Source organism: Phasianus colchicus, chromosome 18 (genome assembly GCF_987193195.1).
Source record: "Phasianus colchicus chromosome 18, bPhaCol1.hap1.1, whole genome shotgun sequence".
In the NCBI taxonomy this organism is placed as follows: Eukaryota; Metazoa; Chordata; class Aves; order Galliformes; family Phasianidae; genus Phasianus; species Phasianus colchicus.
The window spans coordinates 12,266,912-12,286,130 of NC_143453.1; the positions used below are offsets into that span (position 1 = coordinate 12,266,912).

Below are 19,219 nucleotides of genomic sequence, written 5' to 3' on the forward strand. Positions count from 1 at the left end.
ACTCTCCTTCCTGCGGTTTCTCAGAAAAGGAAAGAGTTCCAGCCCCGGACTGGGCACTTAGGAAGGCTCTCTTCCATCTCCAGGCTCGCAGCCCAGCAGCAGCACGGGGCCGGGAGCTGCCGGCAGAACGGGGCGGGGAAGGAAGGTGCGGCACAGCTGGCGTTCGTTGTGTTAACGCGTAATTCGGCGAGAGGTGTCTTCGTGAGCGCGGGCCAGGTCTGCGAGCAGGTGAATGGCTTTAAGGAACGAGGCCAGCTGCGCTTGGAGCCGTCAGCCTCACCTTCTGTGCAAGATCCGAAAGGGAGGAAGCTGTGATTGCAGATGACCTTTCTGAGCCGCTGCTGCATGAGGAATGGCGTTAATCTCCAAGTGGGGTACGAAAAGTAAACAAGCCGGGGACTTTCCCTTCTTGTGCCTTCCCGCCAGCCCTCCCTCTCGTGGAAGATGCGCCGCGCTCCCCGGCACGCGGTTACCCGGCACGCGGTTACCCCGCACGGACGCCGCTCGCTTTCCCCCTTTGTCTCGCACACGCGGCAGCGCAGCTCCCCGGCGGCGCGCCCGCCCGAGGGACGCCGCTCGGCTGGGGCCGGCCCCGCCCCGCGCCCCCCGGCCGGGCTCTCGCAGCCGCCGGGCGTGGCCCGGCCCCGGCCGCCCGTCGGTCCCGCCCCCAGGGCCCGGGCGGCGGGAGCGGAGCCATGTGAGCGGGGTTCCCTCCCCTCGGGGCGGCGGCGGCGCTTCTCCGCGGGGCTCTTCGCCCCGCATGGGCTCCGGCCGGAGGGAGGCAGCCGCTCGGGTCGCGGGAGGAGCGAGCTTCGCGAGGGAACGAGGCTGCGGAGGCGGCCGGAGCGGGAGGCTGCGCGCTCCGAGGGCTCGCGGGGAGCGGGGCGCGTCCGTGCCGGGGGCGGTGCGGCCGGCGCCGTGCATCCATGCCTGCGGAACTCGAACGGGTCAGTGCGCCGCTCGCGCGGCCGGGGGAACGCTGGGCTGCTTTTTCGGGAGAGGTTTTGCTGCTGCCTGTTGTGCTCACTGGTGAAACGCTCGAGGAAGCCAACTGTTGTTTTCTGTGACCTTCTCGTCCTGCTCGGTAGATCTGGGGATCTCTTTGACGTAGAGCGGCTAGGAATAGCGCTTTTGGAAAAGGAAGGGCTGGCTATTGTGCTGTGCGAGGTGTTTGCTTTTCCCACACGGCGCGCCGCGCTCTCTTTGATTCTGTTGCTGAACATAGTGGGGAAATAACTTCTATTTCTTAAGTAAATGTTATTTTAAACAGAAAGTCCTCTTTGCTGCTACGCTAATAACGAACTTACAGCTGGGTGGGAGATTTCAGGTGTCATTCTTTGCCCTGGGGTGTCTTTGGGCGCTGCAGAGTGAAGCTGTGGCAGGCAGGTAGGCAGCAAGGCCGGCAGGCTGCTGTGAGTGCGGTGCTCCTGCGGTGACCCCACAGCTCCAGCTGGTGCTGCGCTGCTCTCTTGAGTGCAGGTGACGGTCTGTAGCAACTGCCCCCCATTTCTTTAAGTATCCTTTTTCTTCTCTCCTTTCTTCATTTAAACTAGCATGTTTGGGGAGGGGAATGTAAAATGTGCTGCTGGTGTGTCCCTGCTGAGTTCACTGCTCTGGAGCTGTTGGAGGTGCTTCAGTTTGCTTTAAGTTTGCTGCACACTGCTTTTCCATCCCGGCAGCAGACGGCTGAATTGTTTCGTGATGCAAATGGGATACGGGTTTCTCTTCAGGGGAAAGCAGCCCTTTCAGCAGCTCCTCTGTGCTCACTCCCTTTAGTTATAACAGTGGTGGCCGCCCTGCCCGCTGGGGGCCCGGCTTGGTCGGCTGCATTGTGTGCCATTTGTGTCCCGCATCCCTGCGTCCTTTGGGGCGGAAGGCTGTGAGCTGTATGGCTGCTCCTGCCGCCTGCCCTGAGCTGCACATTGGGACGCCACAAACTGCTCGTTTGGTGTACCTGGATGGATGGCAGCTTTGGTGGATTTTTTTTTTTTCTTTGAATAAAAAGGGAAGCAGAGAGCAGAATGCTAACGGTGTGTTTGATGCCTTGTGTTCTGCACACGGAGCTGTGTTCTCATCTTCTGAGCTTTCTGCGTGGATAGGAGAAGCTTGAATGGTGGAAGATTACCGTTAATCACTTCAGGTCATGCATTGCAGTTAATTTGTAAATTCTTCTTCCACATCAAAACAACAACAAAAAAATGCCCGTGGTTTTAATTTTCATGCTGCTTTAACAGCTGAGGGCGAGACAGAGAAGTGTTACTTTATCTTTTCTGGTGGAGGATGGGCTCTAGATTTATTCTGAGGCCTTTCTGCAGCATAACTGATCGAGTTGATGCTGCAACAGCATATTAGAGAATGGTTTGCTTAATGAAAGGCAGCAGTTCTAAACTGCGTTGTCAGAGAAATTTATTGTGTAGTTACAGAGCCTTTAGAAAGTAATTTTTTAACTTTAACGAACACAATTAAGTAAAATTAAGCCAAATGAATAAATGGTTAAGGCAAGGGGCAATCCTATGCAATCCATATATACAAAGGCTGAAGGGATTTCCATCATGTCAACTGAAGACTCAGTGCCTTTAGACACTCCTCACATCTAAAGCCTGAGCTAAGATAATTGTTAATTGTAATTAAAAAGGAGCAGGGGTGACTTCCAGCTCTCCTCTGGACTTCATCTGAGAGCAGCCACAGTTCCTCAAGTTCTGTGCCCCAGAGCAGCATTACACCTTGGAAGACTGGTGGAGCAAATGCACACGGAGAGCCGGTTCTTGTGGCTGTAATGGGAGGGCTGTGTCCTGTGCTCTGCCTTGGCTCTTCCCTCCGCTGCTGCTGGCTGTGGATGGAGACTGCTGAAGTTTGTCCATGCACGCCTGGAATTCTTTAGTCGATCTGTACAGAGTTCATGAAATCTGGAATTTTTTTGGAGTCTGTGACTGCTAAAATATGCTTGGAGTACTGTATGACGTACGGCTTTCATCTGGTCCTGAAACTTCAAATTCCGGCTTGCCTCGGGGCTATGAAGTTGTGAAGGGGAAAGGAGTCACCTAGTGACTTTTGGTGAAAACTGTTCAGTTCTGTTATTTCTGCTTCAGAAAATACTTTGCAAACATGACTAATTCATGCCCTGAGCCCAGTCAGCTGCCCTTCCCAGCACCTTGTCCCTGGAGCATTCTGCTGGAGGATGGTGCTGATGTGAGCAAGCGTGGAAGCTTGGAGCTGGCAGGATGCAAAATGGAGCGGTGCGTTGGCGACTGGCCTGGTGGGGTCTGTGTCAGCTGTGGAAGCCTTGGGGAAGATGTGTTTGTGGAGGTGCGACGTGTGACAGCATCGTCACTCTCTGGTCAGCTGGGCAAATCCTACCAGAAGAAGTCAGGTGGGAATTTAACTTTTAGCACGGGTCGGTAAATGCTGTCACTAGAACTGCTTTCTTGTAAAAGTGCTGAGGTGAGCTGTTGGGGCACAGGGGTTTGTGTGTGTGAGTGCAGCCTGAAACAGCAGAGCGCGCGGTGCTGCCTCCCGGCTGCTCAGAACCACCTGTCCCAAAGGCTGAGGGCTGCGCTGGGCTGACCACCAGCTTTGCTTCAGTTGCACTGCAGCTGCTAAAAATAAAAGCTTAAAGAAGAAAAGAAAGGTATGCACGCAAAATGTCGTTCATAACGTCGGAGTGCCTGTTATTATTGATGAAACAGGGAAAAAAAGGTGGTGGTAACTGTTAGAAGCTGCCTGCACAGGGTGCTTCTAACTTGTGCAGTGCCAGGAGCTTCTCTGGGGGTCTCTCCTGTGCCATGGAGCGGGTCAGGGCTGCTGTGCCGGCTGGCTGTGACAGCAGGACAGAGAAGGAAATGGGCACTGTGGTGCCTGTGGAAGTAACAGAGTTCAGATAGCAGGAGGCGGTGCTTGGTTTACGTTGAAGGGTTTTATTTCTAGGGAAAAATGGAATGTAGAATTGTGTTCGTAGGCTTTCTTGTGTTTTGTTTTGCCTTTTAAGGATGTGGGGAACGGCTGATTCCTCCCTGTGTCTCAGCTGTGGAATACAGAGTGAGAGGAGTGGTTTAGAAGTGAATGGAGTCCCTCGAGTTAAATCCTGAGATTAGACGATGTTTCAAATTACTATTTAAAGGAAAACTGAAACTCAAACGTAGATAGTTCTGATTTCACGGTGTCCTTTGTGCCTCACGTATCTCATTAGGTTGCAGCCCAGCTTTGTTTTTCTTTTAGTCACTTGTCTGCATGCCTGAGCAGTGAGCAAATGTAACTGTACCTGGGAGAAGCTTTATGAGCACATAGGAGCTGAAGTCTTGCTTTCTCTGGGCACAGCTCATAATCTTTTGTATCTACAAATGGGCAGGCGTGATCTCTTCTGTCTTACCGAGGGTGGTGTTTCCATGGACTCGGTGCTCCCTGTGCACTGCAGTAATGCGAAAATTCATTACTTCCAGTGGTGTTCTCTGCCCCTTTGATGAGTCAAGCCCACACCTGCTTACAGGAGGAAATTGAAATGCCTGAGTTTTCCCTTTTGGCTGATCCCACGCAGCTATCCCTCACATCGCCGTCTCCTCATTGGCAGTCAGAAAAATAAAGTGAAAATTCTTTTGAGTAGACGTGGGGAGTGTTTGAGCTTGGGAATTTCTGCCTCTGCAAGCTAAATCACTTGGCACAGCTCTGAACTTTTATTTTTAGTAAAACTTCCAAGCCGACCTATTGTTCAGAGAGGGAGATGTTCCTGAAAGCCTGAAATGGAACCAGAAAGTGAGGGCTTACTTTTGTACCACACAGAACGTATTTGCTTGCAGAGCTGTGGCTACAGCAATACAATTTGATTTAAGCAGTGTTGCTTTAGATGCACGTTGTGTAACAGTGATCAGAATCATGCTGAACGTTCAGAAGATTTTTCATCCTACAGGCTTGTCTTTCATTCTGGAGCTGATAAGATTTGTGGTACAGTCCCTCTGTGGATGGTGGAGCCCCGAGATGTGAATGTTTCCGTGGACGATGGGGATTGTTCTGCTGTTTGAATTGTAAACTCTTTCAAATTGTTTTAGCAAGTTTTGCATCTGAAGCCATCTGCATTTCTCTTTGATTAAATGGTTTTCAGGTGTTAAGGGAATAAAGGCCCTTTTGGCTTCCAGGCATAGTGCAGTATGGACCTGAGCTGCTTTGTTTTGTGATCATTTAACAAAGTGTATCAGTGTTTGTACCAGAAAGCTGCAAAGACTGGAGTTTTCCAAGCTTAAATGAGATAGAGTTGTTTGACTAAGGAGTTTAATACAGGCTGTTTAAAGTAGGCTCAATAAGAAAACCAGTATATAAGACTATGTGTTGTTTTTCATATGGTACTGCATTACAACAATGGAAAACAAATGGTTTTGAATGGACATAATGATTATTTGTAAAACGGAATATGCAGGTGGCAGTAGCTTTGTATCAGCACCCCCTGACCCCCTGTTGGACACCAGCCAAACAGACCCCAGGTCTTCAGGTTGGGACTGCTGTTCTCTGTTGGTGTGAATTCTGTAGAGCAACTGCTCTGGCCCTGCATCAAGTCCTGGTGTTCGTGGGTCCGTGGGAGAACTTGTGTTGGTGTTTGTCCTTAAAGCTTCTTCCTAACGGAAGCAGTGTTGACCAGGATAATGCTCCTGTTTATTGTTCACGTAGTTTAAATTAAGAGGGATGTGTTTATTCCTGCAGATGCTTTCTGTTACTGGCATCACACCGGTTATTGGCTGATCTGGGAAATAGTGGCAGTATGTTCTGGGACACCAGCATTGTCCAGCTGGGCTGTTTTGGTTATTTCAAGTCTCTGATGGATCCAAGATATGGCTTTTGTTAGTTTAAGAGTGCGGCTCTTGTAGATCATAGTCATGATGCCCTAATGAGGCAGTGCTTAAGGTAATCTTTTTCTGGATTGTGAAAGGTTTCGACTAAAATGCTGAATACTGTGGAAGTCAAGAGTGGCTTTGTAAGTGGTAGCTTTTACTCATAAATTATGTATCGATACTGCTTACGGTTGTGGAATTTGGTTCTCACTGCCTTCACAGCACTTGGCTGTGAGATGTCCCTTTGAACTGCTGGATGGTTGGCAGACTTTCTGTTGTTTTTTTTTAAGGGTAGCTAATATTAATAGCTGCCTTTAATTAAAAGGGAATGGTCATTTCTTGTGCTTGTAACTCAAAAGCTGCATGGTTTCATTACTTCCCCTAAATGCTGCCTGAGCATTACTGTGCCTCAGTTGTTTTTTGTTGTGTTGGTAATATTTTGAAATTATCTGGTGTGCTGCAAATGAAATTCTTTACTGCCTAGTTGCTTTTTCCTTTTATTGCTACTAGACCTTGTTAAGTACAGCCATCTATCAGTACTAGAGGAGAGACTGTCTTCATATCTTATGAGCATTCGTGTTCTTTGGTGACAGTGAAAGGACCCGAGGGAGCGGTGTGGAGCTGCACTGGAAGCATCAGGTTGGTGTTAGGAAGGGGTTGTTCCCCAGAGGGTGGTGTGACCCTGGAGCAGGCTGCCTGCGGAGTGCAGCACCAGGCTGCCAGAGTTCAAGCAGCGTTTGGTCAGTGCTCCCAGACTGATTTTCAGGTGGACCTGTGCAGAGCTGGGAGTTGAGCTCAGTGATCCTTAGGGGTCGCTTCCAGCTGGGGTGACTCCCTGATTCTGTGTGATTCTTGGAACTCCTAAGAGAGGTCTTTGGATGTCATGGGTGAGATGCTTCCTTTTTGGTGTTCTCTTTTGGGTAAAGGAAGTAAGCAGGGGAAAGCACCTCCTAAAGCAGTAGCTGAATGCCCTGCTCTGCAGCAGCAGGTTTGTAGCCTTCCTGCCTTACTGGGGCAGCATCATAGCAATATTTGAAACATTCCCCAGACTTCAACATTAGAGACATCCAACCGTGCCTTGGTTTATGTGTGCATGAAGCCTGGGTTGCCACAGAGAGGTTGTTGAAAGCACTCGTTTGCCTGCTGTTACAGGAGGGATGGTGTCCAGCCAGAGAAGCAGAGTAGAGGGAAGTAGGAGAGAAAGTGGAGTTCTGTTTCCATCTGGAGAAAGGGAGACAGTGAGCACAGATGTTGGGAGTGAGCTGCAGGTACTGCTGGCTGGTGTGTGGGGGTTAAAACATGGAGCTTTCTGGATGAAATTTCAATGAGTCGGTTATGCAGAAAACTTGTCCTTGCTTTCTCAGCTGGCAGCTAAGTTGCTAGGTATTTAATAAAATATATGGGATCTTCTGAGGTCTTCTAGTTATGGCATTAATTCACTTCTGCAAGGTGACTGTGCCCTAGCAATAGCGCAGTATCAGAACCTGGGGCTGCAATCCCCATCTCAGTTCCTGTTTGTCATGTTTTTACAAGGAGGCTGTACTTCCTGGCTCCTCATTCTGCTCTTTGGCCAAACAGAGTGGACTGTGATGCATTTACAAGACTTCTTAACGACTGAATTGCACACACTAGTGTATGTAAATATAAGCAAATTTATGTAAACATATGTATGCCTGATGAGGAACATTTCATATTTGTCCTTAGCAATTTCATCTTATCTGGGTCATTCTTTCTCTTTCTGTCACGCGTGACATGATGTTGTGTTACCTGAGGTTAGAATGAATCTTGGTCACAGCAGCACATTTGTCTTGTATTTTATGACATGATCTTATCACTTCCCATTTCTTTTTCCTGTTCAGCTTTTCAGCCATCAGCAGCAGTGGTGCCACCAGCACAGCGATGCCAGGGCTGCACAGTAATGCGCACCTTTGGCAATCTGAAGGCATAATGCTGTGCTTCTGAGGTACAATATTCTTCTTAGCAGAGTATGTCTGGAGGGAAGAGATGCCCGATATTACATCAGAGACGGCAGCCATCACTCATTTTAGATGTAAGCAATGAGAAAAGGGCTTCTTTGAACAACATCCAGTAAATAAGAAGCAAACAGGAGGTGACACTATGCTCTTCTCTTTTGTCCACAGCAGTAGATGCAAAGAAGTGGTGATTTATTTGTGTAACAGTGACAAAAAGACCTTGGCATTGGCAGCTGCAGCTTCTGTATTTTAATCTATTACAAGTATTTTTTGTCAGTTTTATGAAAATGTAGAGAGAAAGAGAGGGGGAGTGTTATTCAGTTTGATTGCTGGAAATGTTTCCACCCTTTCTAACAGGTTGGGTTTTAAAGTATCTAAGCTACTCTAAAAGATTTGCCTCCTATTTATTTCCATGGCAGTGGCAGCAGATGTAAAGGGCACAGTAACACTGTTTGGTGGAGCTGAAACAACTGGCTGCAAGGTGCTTTAAATCTGGGGTGACATTGTTCTGACCTCCTGAGCCTTTCTGCTGCTTGGGTTTGGGTCTTCACTCAAAATCATCCTTCTGTTTCCATTACTGGGGTCCATTTATTTTGTTTTACTTTAATGCTGACACATTACAGTCTCAGTTTAATAACGCTTACACAAAGTTCTCATTGCTCAAAATGTGATATTTTTTTCTCCCTGTGCTGCTTCCAAGCACGAGGTGTGGCAAACCCTGTGCTGTGGCCGTGCCCAGGTCCTGGGTTCTGGAGGGTTCTGGGTTCATGAGAGGACTGCTGGTGGGACCTGCATCTGCCATGTGTGGGATGCTGAGGGAAGGGTCACATCCACAGCAGCTGCAGCGAAACGTGTGTCAGTGTAAATGCACTGCAGATGTGTGGGTGTGTTTCATGAGCTGTTGCCCTTTGAATTTTCTTGTTTTCAAAGAAACTTGGCGGAGCTGTGTCATGTGGATACTGTTTTGGCTAGTGGAGTCACAGAAATATTTATGAATACTGTTGGGTTCTTCGCCTGTGCGCTTATCCCCTCTTCCTGGATTCAAAACTCCAAAGTGTTCTGTTCTATTCATGGACATCCCAGCTTTTCTTTTAAAGGGACAGAGAGAATTCGCTTTGTCCTGAGAATTAAAATAAAAATGCTTATTTTAATGTCTTTTAAAATTGACATTGGAGATGTGCCACGCATACACGTGTGTATATTAAATATTTGATGTGGATACCGAAGGCTGCACTTGTAGGTAGCTAACAGTGGGAAAAGGTACCTCTGTTCTTCCTTAACTCTGCTTTGTGTTGTGCTGAGGAGAAGCAGCAAGGTAAGTTGGGGCACTTCATGCAACATGTGGAAATGCTGTTGTGCAGCTGTGTGGCGGTGTGTTTCCTGCAGCTGTAGGAGGGGTGCAGAGCTGAGTGCAGCCTTCTTGTGTGACCACGAGGTGCAGCCTGGTGCTGAGCTGTGCTGTGAGCATGGTTGAGCAGGAGGTGTGAAGGCTGCTTTCTTCATTGGGCAAAATAATCTCAGTATGGCGACTGTAGATAACAAATTCCTCAAACTTCTGCTTGGTTTGACTGGTTGTAACAGCAGACTGTTACATGCGCTTCCTGATTTCTCTTATTTTTCTTAGTGTATCTGCAGTTGTAGACCAAATCCTGCTCTCGCAGTAGCTCAGAGCTGCACAGCCTTCCTGGCAGTGCTGCGTCTGCAGGGTTTGGGCACCCAGTGCTCTGCCATCCACCTCTCGTGAGCTGGACACTTGCATTGGGAATGAAAGAGTTAAGGATAATCTGATTGCAGGGCTGAGATCTGTTTGAACTTGTGGTCTCTTGAAAGAAAATGCCATTCAGCACCGTTGCACAGAGTTATTTCATTCTTAATTTTAATTGACATGTCCCAGAATGCAGCCTGCTCTTATGAATCCTTACAGTACGGAGATGGTTTGTGAGTCAGTGTGTCTGTGAAGTGTTTTAAATTCAAGTCGCCATTACTTTCCCATTTGGTACTGACATTCTTTTTAGTTAACTTAATCACTCACAAGGTTTATAAAATCTGAAGGAATCTTTCCCTAAATGAGATGTTGGACACCTGCAGGTATTGCAGCTTGGTGACCTGGAGCTGCTCCTCCTGTCCCATCCCTGTGTGCCCCTCAGGGCCACCAGCCAGCACAGAGGGATGCTGCTGTGCAGGTGCTGCCCCTGCCTTCAGCCAGGGGATCCCGTGGAACGGCAGTAACAGGAATGGAATTGTTTTATTTGTGGTTGTAAAAGTGGCATCAACGTGTCACCTTTATTAGGAGGAAAAAAAAAATTAAGCAGAAACTTGTGCTGGTGTAGCATCAATTTTTCATTCGTCTTCTGGGTTTAATTAAAATCCAATTATTTCTGAAGCCAGTGATAGCAGCAGAGCTATGCAGCTCAGTCTTTAGATAGTTGTGGAGAGTAGAGGAACTTCCATAAAACAGTTTTGAATATTTTATATCTGCAGGATTGATAACATACTTAAAATAAATTGTACAATAGTCCCATATTGGATTTATCCCAGAAATGAATTCCTGCCTAGGCTGGTGCTGACTTCAGAAGCTCTTAGCTAGAGCCTGTAGTCTCCATCACATCTTTCCATCACGAGTAAGCAAGTGAATTTCACTTCTGGTTTGCTGTACAGGCTCTGTGTGTTTATACTCTTGTGCAGCTGACTGACTGTCTTAGCTGGGGTGGGAGCTTCATCAATTATTAAAGCACAGCCTGGCTTGGTTTTGTCCAGCATCAGAGCAGAGCCACAGCTGCTGAAGTTCCAAGTGGAGGAGCGTGAGAGCTTTCTTCTCAGCAGGGTTGTTCCACTTGGGTATGCTTTTGTGTAGATTGAGAATCTGTTAGTGTACCCGTGTCTATTTCTGAACTAGAGCATGGATAGTATTACCAAGTGTGCTTTTCAGGAGCTGTGCTATTAAAACTTGGAATGTGTTCTGCTGTATATGGCTTTTGGGTTTTTTTAGAACTTTTGCTTTCCTTTTTCCCCTGCAGCTATTAATGTGCTAAAGGTTTGGGAAGAAAAAACCTTTGTTTTTCTGGAGCCTATTGTTCAATCAAGGTGCATGTCAATGGTCACATGCTTTGCTTAAATATTTTATAAAATCAGTCCATAGCAGACTAACCCTGCCTTCCTTCTGCAGTCCTTTTGTCTGTTTCCACTACGCTGTTTGTAAGGTTGGCAGGCTTGAAATGTGTAAGCTTTTAGCAGATACTTGATTTCAGCCATGCTTTGTTCTGGAAGTTCCCTTTTGCTGTGCTCAAATGACAGAGCTCTGAGTAACAAGAACCTCTTCTTTCCTTGTGTTCTGCCTGCTGAAGTCATCTTCTACCTGTGGGACGGCCTCCTTGGCCCTCAGACCTCTGGCGTGATGCAGAAGCAACGCTGGTTCGTGCTGCTAGGATAAAAGGTGAGGGCAGATCTGAAACACTGCTTTAGTGTGAGTTCTCTTAGAATTGGGTGGGGAGCATGCTGTGCCTCAGCCCTGGCATTTGGGGAATCCAGGTCTGCACAGGGTGCAGTAGTAATGTTTTGGGACGTGACTCCAGGACTCAGGACTCTGGCACTTGATGATAACAAATCAACCTGGAAGAAACACAGTAAGAAATTAGGATAGGGAACCAGGTGCACCTTCTCCTCGAGTAGCACAGTGTTGGCAGCGAGATGCTGTCACCTCTGTAGTGTGCTGTGGGGACAGACAGGCTCTGGGTGTGGGGAGCTGCGGGCACCTTGCTCTGTGCAGGAAAGGAGAAGCAGTGCCATTCACCTTCCAGTAAAACCAGTGGCTGCTATTCCACCTGATGTGCTTTCAATACAACTGCTGGTTTGGGTTTTTAATAGGTGCTGAGGTTGGTCCACTTTTGTGCTATGTTCCTGGGAGTTAGGATCACTGCCCCTCTGGGACCAGCCCTCACAGAAGGGCAGAGATTCCAAGGAGAGGTGAGGAACTGTTTGAATCTCTTCCAGTCTGAGGAAGGACAGAGGGCTGTGCTTTCTGCTCCCGTGTGCCGCAGCATGCAGTTGTGAGGTGTCATGTTCTGGTCTGACACAGACTGGGAGTTATTTGACATCTCTGCTGATGCTCTGCTTGCCGCTTCTCTGATGAAATTCCCAATCGAGTATTACAGAAATTTGTAGGAGCTTTGTTACTAATCATGATAGAAACGTGTGTCCTGGACCATTTGTGGCTCAGCAGACCTTAAGACTGTTGGGTACAAGCTCACAGTGGCCGAAGTTGCTGCTGTAGTGATTATCTCTGGATTTTTTTGTCTGCATTGCACTTCATTCTTATCTGGGCTAATGAAGAACTACTACTTGTTATTATGGTAGGGTCACTCTGAGGGTAAGTGAAAGCAGCTTATTGTTCAGGTTCGAACTCCAGACTTCCACAAGTCTCTGGAGGCAGTGCTTGTCACTTTTCTCCTTTCTACCCATCCATGCACATTCAATAGAATGGATTGTTTCTTGGCATAGTCAAAGTTCTTCTAGGAATGTCATTATCTCTGAGGGCAATTTAATTTACAGGAAATGCATTCAACTTCTTGCAGTGGGTGCATCAAGAAAATTTGAGTAGATAATTAATCCAAGGAATGGGAAATTAATTGAGAGGGAAATTGTTGCTTTAAAGATGTGCTAAATAATCACCATTTTACTATATTTAGCTGTCTATTAAGATTTAGAGAAGATAAGCCTCTCAGTCTGTACTCCATATTCTGGAAGGGCAGCACAACACAAACAGCCAAACATTTCTACTTTTAACTCACTGGATTTTCATAAGTGCAGTCAGTTAGCTGTTGGCTATCAGTAACAAGTGAGAGCTGTTGGATACCTGCCTTCTAGCATGCTGTTTAAAATGTTGTTTTTCTTTATAACTTCCCAGCACTGAAGTTACCCATGTGAGTACCCCAGGACTTGGGAGCTGTGGGGCCTGGAGGTTCTGCTTTCCTCAGGTTCAGCATTGGTGTTTGAGGATGACCTGAAGCAGTGTGACCCTTCAGGAAAGTCAGAGATCTCCCTCTGTATTGTCTTTGGGAAGCAAAAGAATTGGCAGCAGAGGCAAGGTGTTTCCAGGCTCACTCTTAATGGATAAAATATAATGGGGAATCATTTGAAGAAGTTTCCTTAGTGTTCTTTTGGACTTTGAAATGGATGCCTGGTGGTAAGCCCCACGTGGTGTGCTTTGCAGCCGCTGCTGAATGGCAGAGCTGTGGTAGTGCTGTTTGAGGCTTTCTGGGGAATGAAATGGTTTGAAAACGCTTTTGGATTTATGTTGCATCATCTTAATGGTCCAAAAGGTCCTGCAGGCAGCTCGGATGTCGCAATGTTAGAGTAGATCTCTGTGCTATCTTAGGTGAGTTGCTACCAAAGCAATACCAGGAGACTGTTGAGAAGAAGGTTGTTGATAGCAAGTTATTTTTGCTGGTGCGGAGTTGAACTTCCAGCCATCCCAAATTCAGTCCTTCCTTATTAGCAAAAGTGAATTTAAATGTGATGATTGAAGGTTGTGTGCAATGTATCATTGCATTTTTGTGTCTGATGATGTCAAGGATCAGTTTAGTGAGAAGCACATCAGGGCGTACAATGACTTCTGATTTAAAATGTAGTTGGGGATCTTCCTCGAAGTGGTTGTGAATGTCAACTTACGAGATATAACAATATGGGGCAATGTGTCAAAACATGGAGAGAGCCTGCTGAATATAACTGTAGAAAACGATGTGATGATTAAACACGTGTTGGAGCAGGCATTTTTGTTACATTCTCAAGAATATGTTGCAGACTTAAAATAACACAGGTGAGAACAACCTCCTAGCCTACAGGTGGGACAGTATGATTCAAAGTACCCAATTTAAGGGTTTGACTGGTAGGACTGGGGCATCTGAAACTTCTCAATCGCAGCATGGTTTGGGTTGGAAGGGACCTCAAAGCCCACCCAGTGCCACCCCTGTGCCATGGGCTGTGTGCCCCCAGCTGAGGCTGCCCAGGGCACAGCCATGGCCTCGGGCACCTCCAGGGATGGGGCACCACAGCTCTGGGCAGTGCTGGGGCCTCACTGCCCTCTGAGGAAAGAACTTCTTCCTCATATTTGATTGAAATCTTCCCTCTTAGTATTAAAATCATCCCCCTGGACCTGTCACCATCCACCTATGTAAAAAGCCCATCTCCATCTTTTAAGTTCCCCTCAAGTACTGAAAGGTGCCCACATAAGCAGCACGTGCCAGCAGTAAGTCAGGTCACATGGGTGGAGAATGGAGGGGGTTTGAAACGATGATTGATGAAGAAATGGATCTTAAGGAGCTTTTTGAAAGAGAGATTGCAGAGCGTCTGTTTGCATGCTTTGGCTGCTTAAAGCGGTGTGAAGCCGAGCTGAGGCAGCTTCTGCTGGGCTGACCGAGGGCTGGGGGAGCGGGGAGGAGAGCAGCAACGTGGGGGGGAGATCTGTGCTTCCCTGCTCACACACGAAAGGTAACTGAGGAGAACTCCTGCTGGTTCACCCAGAGGGATGCACTCTGCAGGGGTTGCCTGCACTTGGTTACTGACAGTGTTGTGGTTCCTGCGTGCTGTGCTGTGCGAAAATCAGCTTTGGATTATCTGAGGGAAAATTGGGTGCTTTTGGCATTTGAGAACTTGAACTTTCAGACCATACTTGGAAGTGTATAGAAGGAATAGGGATATGCTTTAATGTGAAATGTATTCAGGTGAATTCTGTGTTTTAGTCCGAAACTCTTCAGGTTGGCACAGTAATGTAGTTATTTGGACAGATGTGCTGTGGATTGAGTGGATATCCAAAAGACAAACCTTTACAAAGTGTTCCAGCTTTATTTTCAAATCCGTACCTGTCTGTCTGGTGGGCAGAAGGGGACTCGTGGTCTTTTTCTGTCTCAGTCAGCAAGCTGCATTTGCCTTATTTAGCCCCCAGTAGAGATCCTAATTACTGTGTGAGCGTTTATAGCTGCTGCGGGTTTGAATGCGGGGGAGGCAATTCAGAAAGCCTTTGAGGTTGTGTTTTTTCCTGTTGCTTTGCCTTAGGGTGGAGAGTGTCTCAAGAGGAACTGAAATGCAGATTTGCACTTTCAAAAATAGTGGGATATATTTTGGTGACTAAAAGAGGATTGCTGGTAGGAAGAGGCGCAGGAAGGAACCTCTGGCTTGGTGGTTCTGTGCCCAGCCCAGGCAGGGCCGCCCCGCGCAGGTGGCTCAGCACGTGGCTGTGGATGTCTGTGAGGATGGATGCTCTGCAGCCTCTCGGGGCACCCTGTGCCACTGCTGTCGGCCGTGCAGTCACAAAGTGTTCCCACAGCTTCCTGTGTCCCACTTGGCGCCCCTTGTTGTGTCCCAGGCACCTCTGAAAAGAGCCTGGCTTTGTCCTCGTCTCCTTACACCACCTCTTCAGGTAGTTCTACACACTGATGAGCTCCTCGGTGACGCTTCTCCAGGCCGAGCAGCCTCAGCTGTGAGGCACGCTGCTTGCAGGCGGTGCGTGCTGCCAACTGCGCTGCGGCCGGCTGGGAAGCTTGCTGGGCTTCAAGTGAAAGTTCCTCAGTACGCTGTTTGGAAACAGTATTCTTTGGTTTGAAACAGTTTAAAAAAAACAATGCCCTGAGCGTGCCAAAAAAGCTGAAAAATTTCAGACGTGGCTTATTTAAAAAATATATATATATATGCAGAGCATATATTTTTTTTTATAGTTTTTTAAGCTCGGCTGACGTTGGGAGCAGTCAGCCATTTTTTTAGAAGGATGCTTGTTTATTTCATGCCACTGGGAGCAAACTGTACTGATTTCTGTAGGGTGGTGTTAGTTTCCATAACTAATTCAGTGCCTCCTCAGTAACTTTGTGTGGAAGAACAGTGAGACAGGAAGGCTCAGTTGCTGAACTGAGAGAACTGCAGGTGGTTTGTTGTAATTCCTACTACTTGTGGGATGCTGAATATTCCTTATTGTTGAGCAGCATACAAAATAAGTACTTTGAACAGTGCTGTTGTAGACTTCCATGAGAAAGGTGCCAGTGAGTGGAAATGCAGAATGCAGACATCCTTGTCATGTGTCACCTCCGTTCACTTACATGGCACGTAAAGCTGCATACTGGGTAGGGTGTTTGCCTCCTTCTTTAGTGGTTAGTTTTATGGTTGATGTTCCTTCCATCAAGGTGATGTCATCAGTGCTTTAAAATTTCATGTGGAGTATTTTTTTCACCTTGCGTGTGGATCACCAGCATGTGTATTTGTCAGGATTCCCACCCTCCCACATCAGGGTTGAATGTTTGCGTACTCTTTTAGAGGATGATAAAAAGAATTTTAAATCAGGGTTGTGAGTGTAGTTGGAAGCAAAGGCAGAAATCCCAGCTGAATTCTGCATCTGTTTTTAGTGGCAGCAAGAACTGAGAGGAGACAGTCTCGTTTTCAGCTCTCCAACAGTGTTATTGGCTTCAGAGTTTGATTTAGATCCGTGTTCAGAAGTGTCTTCATAAATGAATTGATGCTGGAATTGGATCAGAATTGCTGTAGGTTTACAGAGGCAAAGTTAGAACATTTGGAATAACTGTTTTGGTTCACAGAGTGATCCACTGAGTTACAGCTCTTGCAAGCTTCCATCCTTGCTTCTGGTCAGTGCAGCGGTGGAGCAGTGTCTGTGCTGAGTGAGATGTTGAACAGTATCTAGAGAACAAACATTTGGTAGCTGAGCAGTGTGGCTGAGTGCAAGCCAGCTTTTAATCGTGTGTGGGTCCTGCTGCTGTTTCCAGAGGCATTTGGAATGGCAGAAAGTAAGTTAGCCAAGTGCTGGAGGATCATTGGTGGGGGAATGCTCCTGGTGAAAGCTCCAGAGCTTCAGGGAATGACAGGTGCTTTGTCTGCCTTAGGAAAGTGACAGGTGTTGATCGGGTGCAGAGCTGTTGGACTTCTTTTGCTTGCTCCTGGAATTGAGGTGAGATTTCCCTTCCAGCAGCAGTTAATTCCAGCTCCACATTTCCCATCTGACGGGACGAGGGTGCAGTGTGATGTTGATGTATCAGTGAGCTAACCTAAGTGCACCCTGGTTTTGGAATGTGGTCGTTGACACTGCTCCCACCCAGGTTCATGTCCTTGGTTATCTTTGCTGTACTTGGAAGGTCTACAAAGCACATCCAGAACTTTCTGTGCCATAGAACTTCCTGGTTTTATTTATTATTCTTCAGAAATAATCCGAATTTTTTCCAGGGCTGTCTGGTTTATTCTTCTTCTTTCTTCCCACCTTGGGAATGTCTTCTTCCTTTTTTTTTTTTTGCATGTCTTCTTTCTTTCTTTTTTATTTTTACATCACTTTTGCTGCTGAGAGCTGGGCTGCAGAAGGGTTTGGTCCTGGCTCTCATCTTGGGGAACCCCTCTGTGGTGTGCTGCTTGCAGAAGAGTCTCGTAAGATGGCAGTGGGGAACAAATTCAGCGTTCTGTATATTTGCTGACCATTTTTTATGCAAAGAGAATATCAGGAAGATACCAGTTACCTTCTGGAGTTTGGGATAATTTAAGAAAAAATTGCACTCTCTTTCCCTGAGTGTCATGGTTTTCAAAACACTGGCAAAGACCAAAATGATCTGAGTACTAGAATGATCTGGGTGCTAAATGTGCTGGCTTGAGTTCCAGATAACCTTCTAGAATCCTTAGATAACATAGGGAAATATGAAGAGAGAGGGTATATTTGGGCATCCCGAAAGTCCCCTTCAGGAAGCTGGGTTGCCCCCTGGTCACCTCTTACTCATGTCTCCTCTGAAGGCTCAGCACATTTGCTTCTGCTGGGACTCCTTGGCCAGGCAGTTCTTTGCTGAGAGGAAAAGCAGATGTAGGAGCTTCTTGTTCTCTTTGCATAGCAATTTGGAAGCCTGAGGTTCAGCTCATTGCTGCTCCTCCCCTCAAAGAGGCAAGCAAATAGAAGGCAGTCTCTGGGCCAGTTAAATAGCTCTGAATGGTTTGGCAAAGTGCAGCATGCCTTCCCTGTGCGGGTTGAGATGAAGGTGATGTGTGAGGGGTGATGTGCCAGGAAGGATGGCTGTAGGGCTAAAGATTGGGCCCTTAGCTGCTGCCAGCAGCAGCATGCTTCCAGATGCTTATCCCTGTGCAATCAGAAGGCAGTGAGAGATGTGGCAAGTAGAACATATGTAGTAAACATTGTCCATGAAGTACTGATGTAGGAGCTTTTGCAGCTCCTACAGCTGCAGTCTGGTGTCTGACCCAGGTCTGCTGGCTGGTGTGAAAAATAAGTCCAGAATTGTTTCTCTTTCTTCCACACCTTGTTCTGCTGCTCCTAACCATTCTCCCAGGCTTGGGATTCTTCCCAAGGTTGTCTGTGGGGATTCAAGTTGCAGGTGCATTTGTCTTTTGCATGTACATCTTAAGGACCTGAGCCAGCAACAGACATCACCAGAGGTTATGGGCGGCGATGGCTTTTCACTGATGGCAGCTGCTCTGTTCTGTAGCACACCCTTCCTCTCCCTTTTCCTGGTTTGTTTTGCAGTAACCGTACATGAGAGTACTAATGCATGGAGCTTTTTGCACGAATGCATGTCTCCACATTATGTCCCTGGGCAGCTTGGAGTCCTGATTACCACAAAGGTGCAGTTGGAAAAAGCAGGCAGGAATGGGAAAACTGCAGAAATGGTGGGGATAGAGATGAACCTGGCAAGCAGAGTCTGGCAGTTCCTCTGTGGTTGTTAAGGAGCTTTTGTGTGCAGCTTCTCTAGCAAGGCTGGTAGGAGGCAACTTCCCCTTTGAACACAGTTGCTTCTCCTGTCAGGATTTTGTGTGGTTCTCAGCTTTCTTTCTCTGCTGACTGCATGGGGAAAATACGACCGTATGTGACTTACTGAGGGAACTGCTCGGTAGAGGGGGAACCATCAGAGAGGTTATGCAGCTTGGGTACATTCTTGCCCCCTGTGCTCTTTGCTACCAAAAACCTGATGGCACCCCATACAAAACAGGAGACTTGTCTGGTGCTGTGCAGTTGAATTATTGGGGGATGCTCTGGAGCTGTGAGAGGGAGTCATGTTTCTGAGAGTCTTAGCTAAGTAGATTTGTATTTTAAAAGTAAGAGAAGGGAGGGTGAGTGGGAAGTTCTTAGCAAATGCTCTCAGCTTGTTGCAAACAGAGAAGGCATTATTTATTTTACATGAGCCTTTTTCTTCCTGTTGCATAATCTGTCATTTTTGTGTACTTAATTTGAGGGAAAACAAGTGGATTTGGTTAGTAATTTTCTCCCTGCAGTATTATTCCAGATTATTTCGAAGATGTGTCCTTAATGTCGTATTTGTGGTGTACGTAATAAAGTCTGTTGGCTGTTGGGCTGGTTAGGGCACTGCTCTCTGGGCAGTGGTGTGTAAGCACAAAGTGCACTGCAATGCTCTTGGCTGGGACTGAATGGAAGTTACCCGAGAATTTCCTGAT

At 47.2% G+C, this 19,219-nt stretch overlaps 1 protein-coding gene across 19 annotated transcripts in view; it reads left to right on the top strand.

The window, feature by feature from the left end:
* The window catches only part of ARVCF (ARVCF delta catenin family member), a 221,533-nt gene that overhangs the window by 91,511 nt on the left and 110,803 nt on the right, over positions 1–19,219 (top strand). The window contains exon 1 of one of the 19 annotated variants that reach the window (XM_090121007.1): positions 194–374. The exons of 16 other annotated variants lie outside the window; for them this stretch is intronic. Coding sequence is in view for 1 of the 3 variants with exons in the window: in XM_031592798.2 (XP_031448658.2) it covers positions 927–947 (21 nt within the window). In the remaining 2 variants the exon portion in view is untranslated. Of the gene's footprint in view, positions 1–193; positions 375–668; positions 948–2,598; positions 3,371–19,219 lie in introns of those variants that run through there. 2 more of the 19 variants (XM_031592798.2, XM_090121008.1) reach the window with 2 other exon arrangements.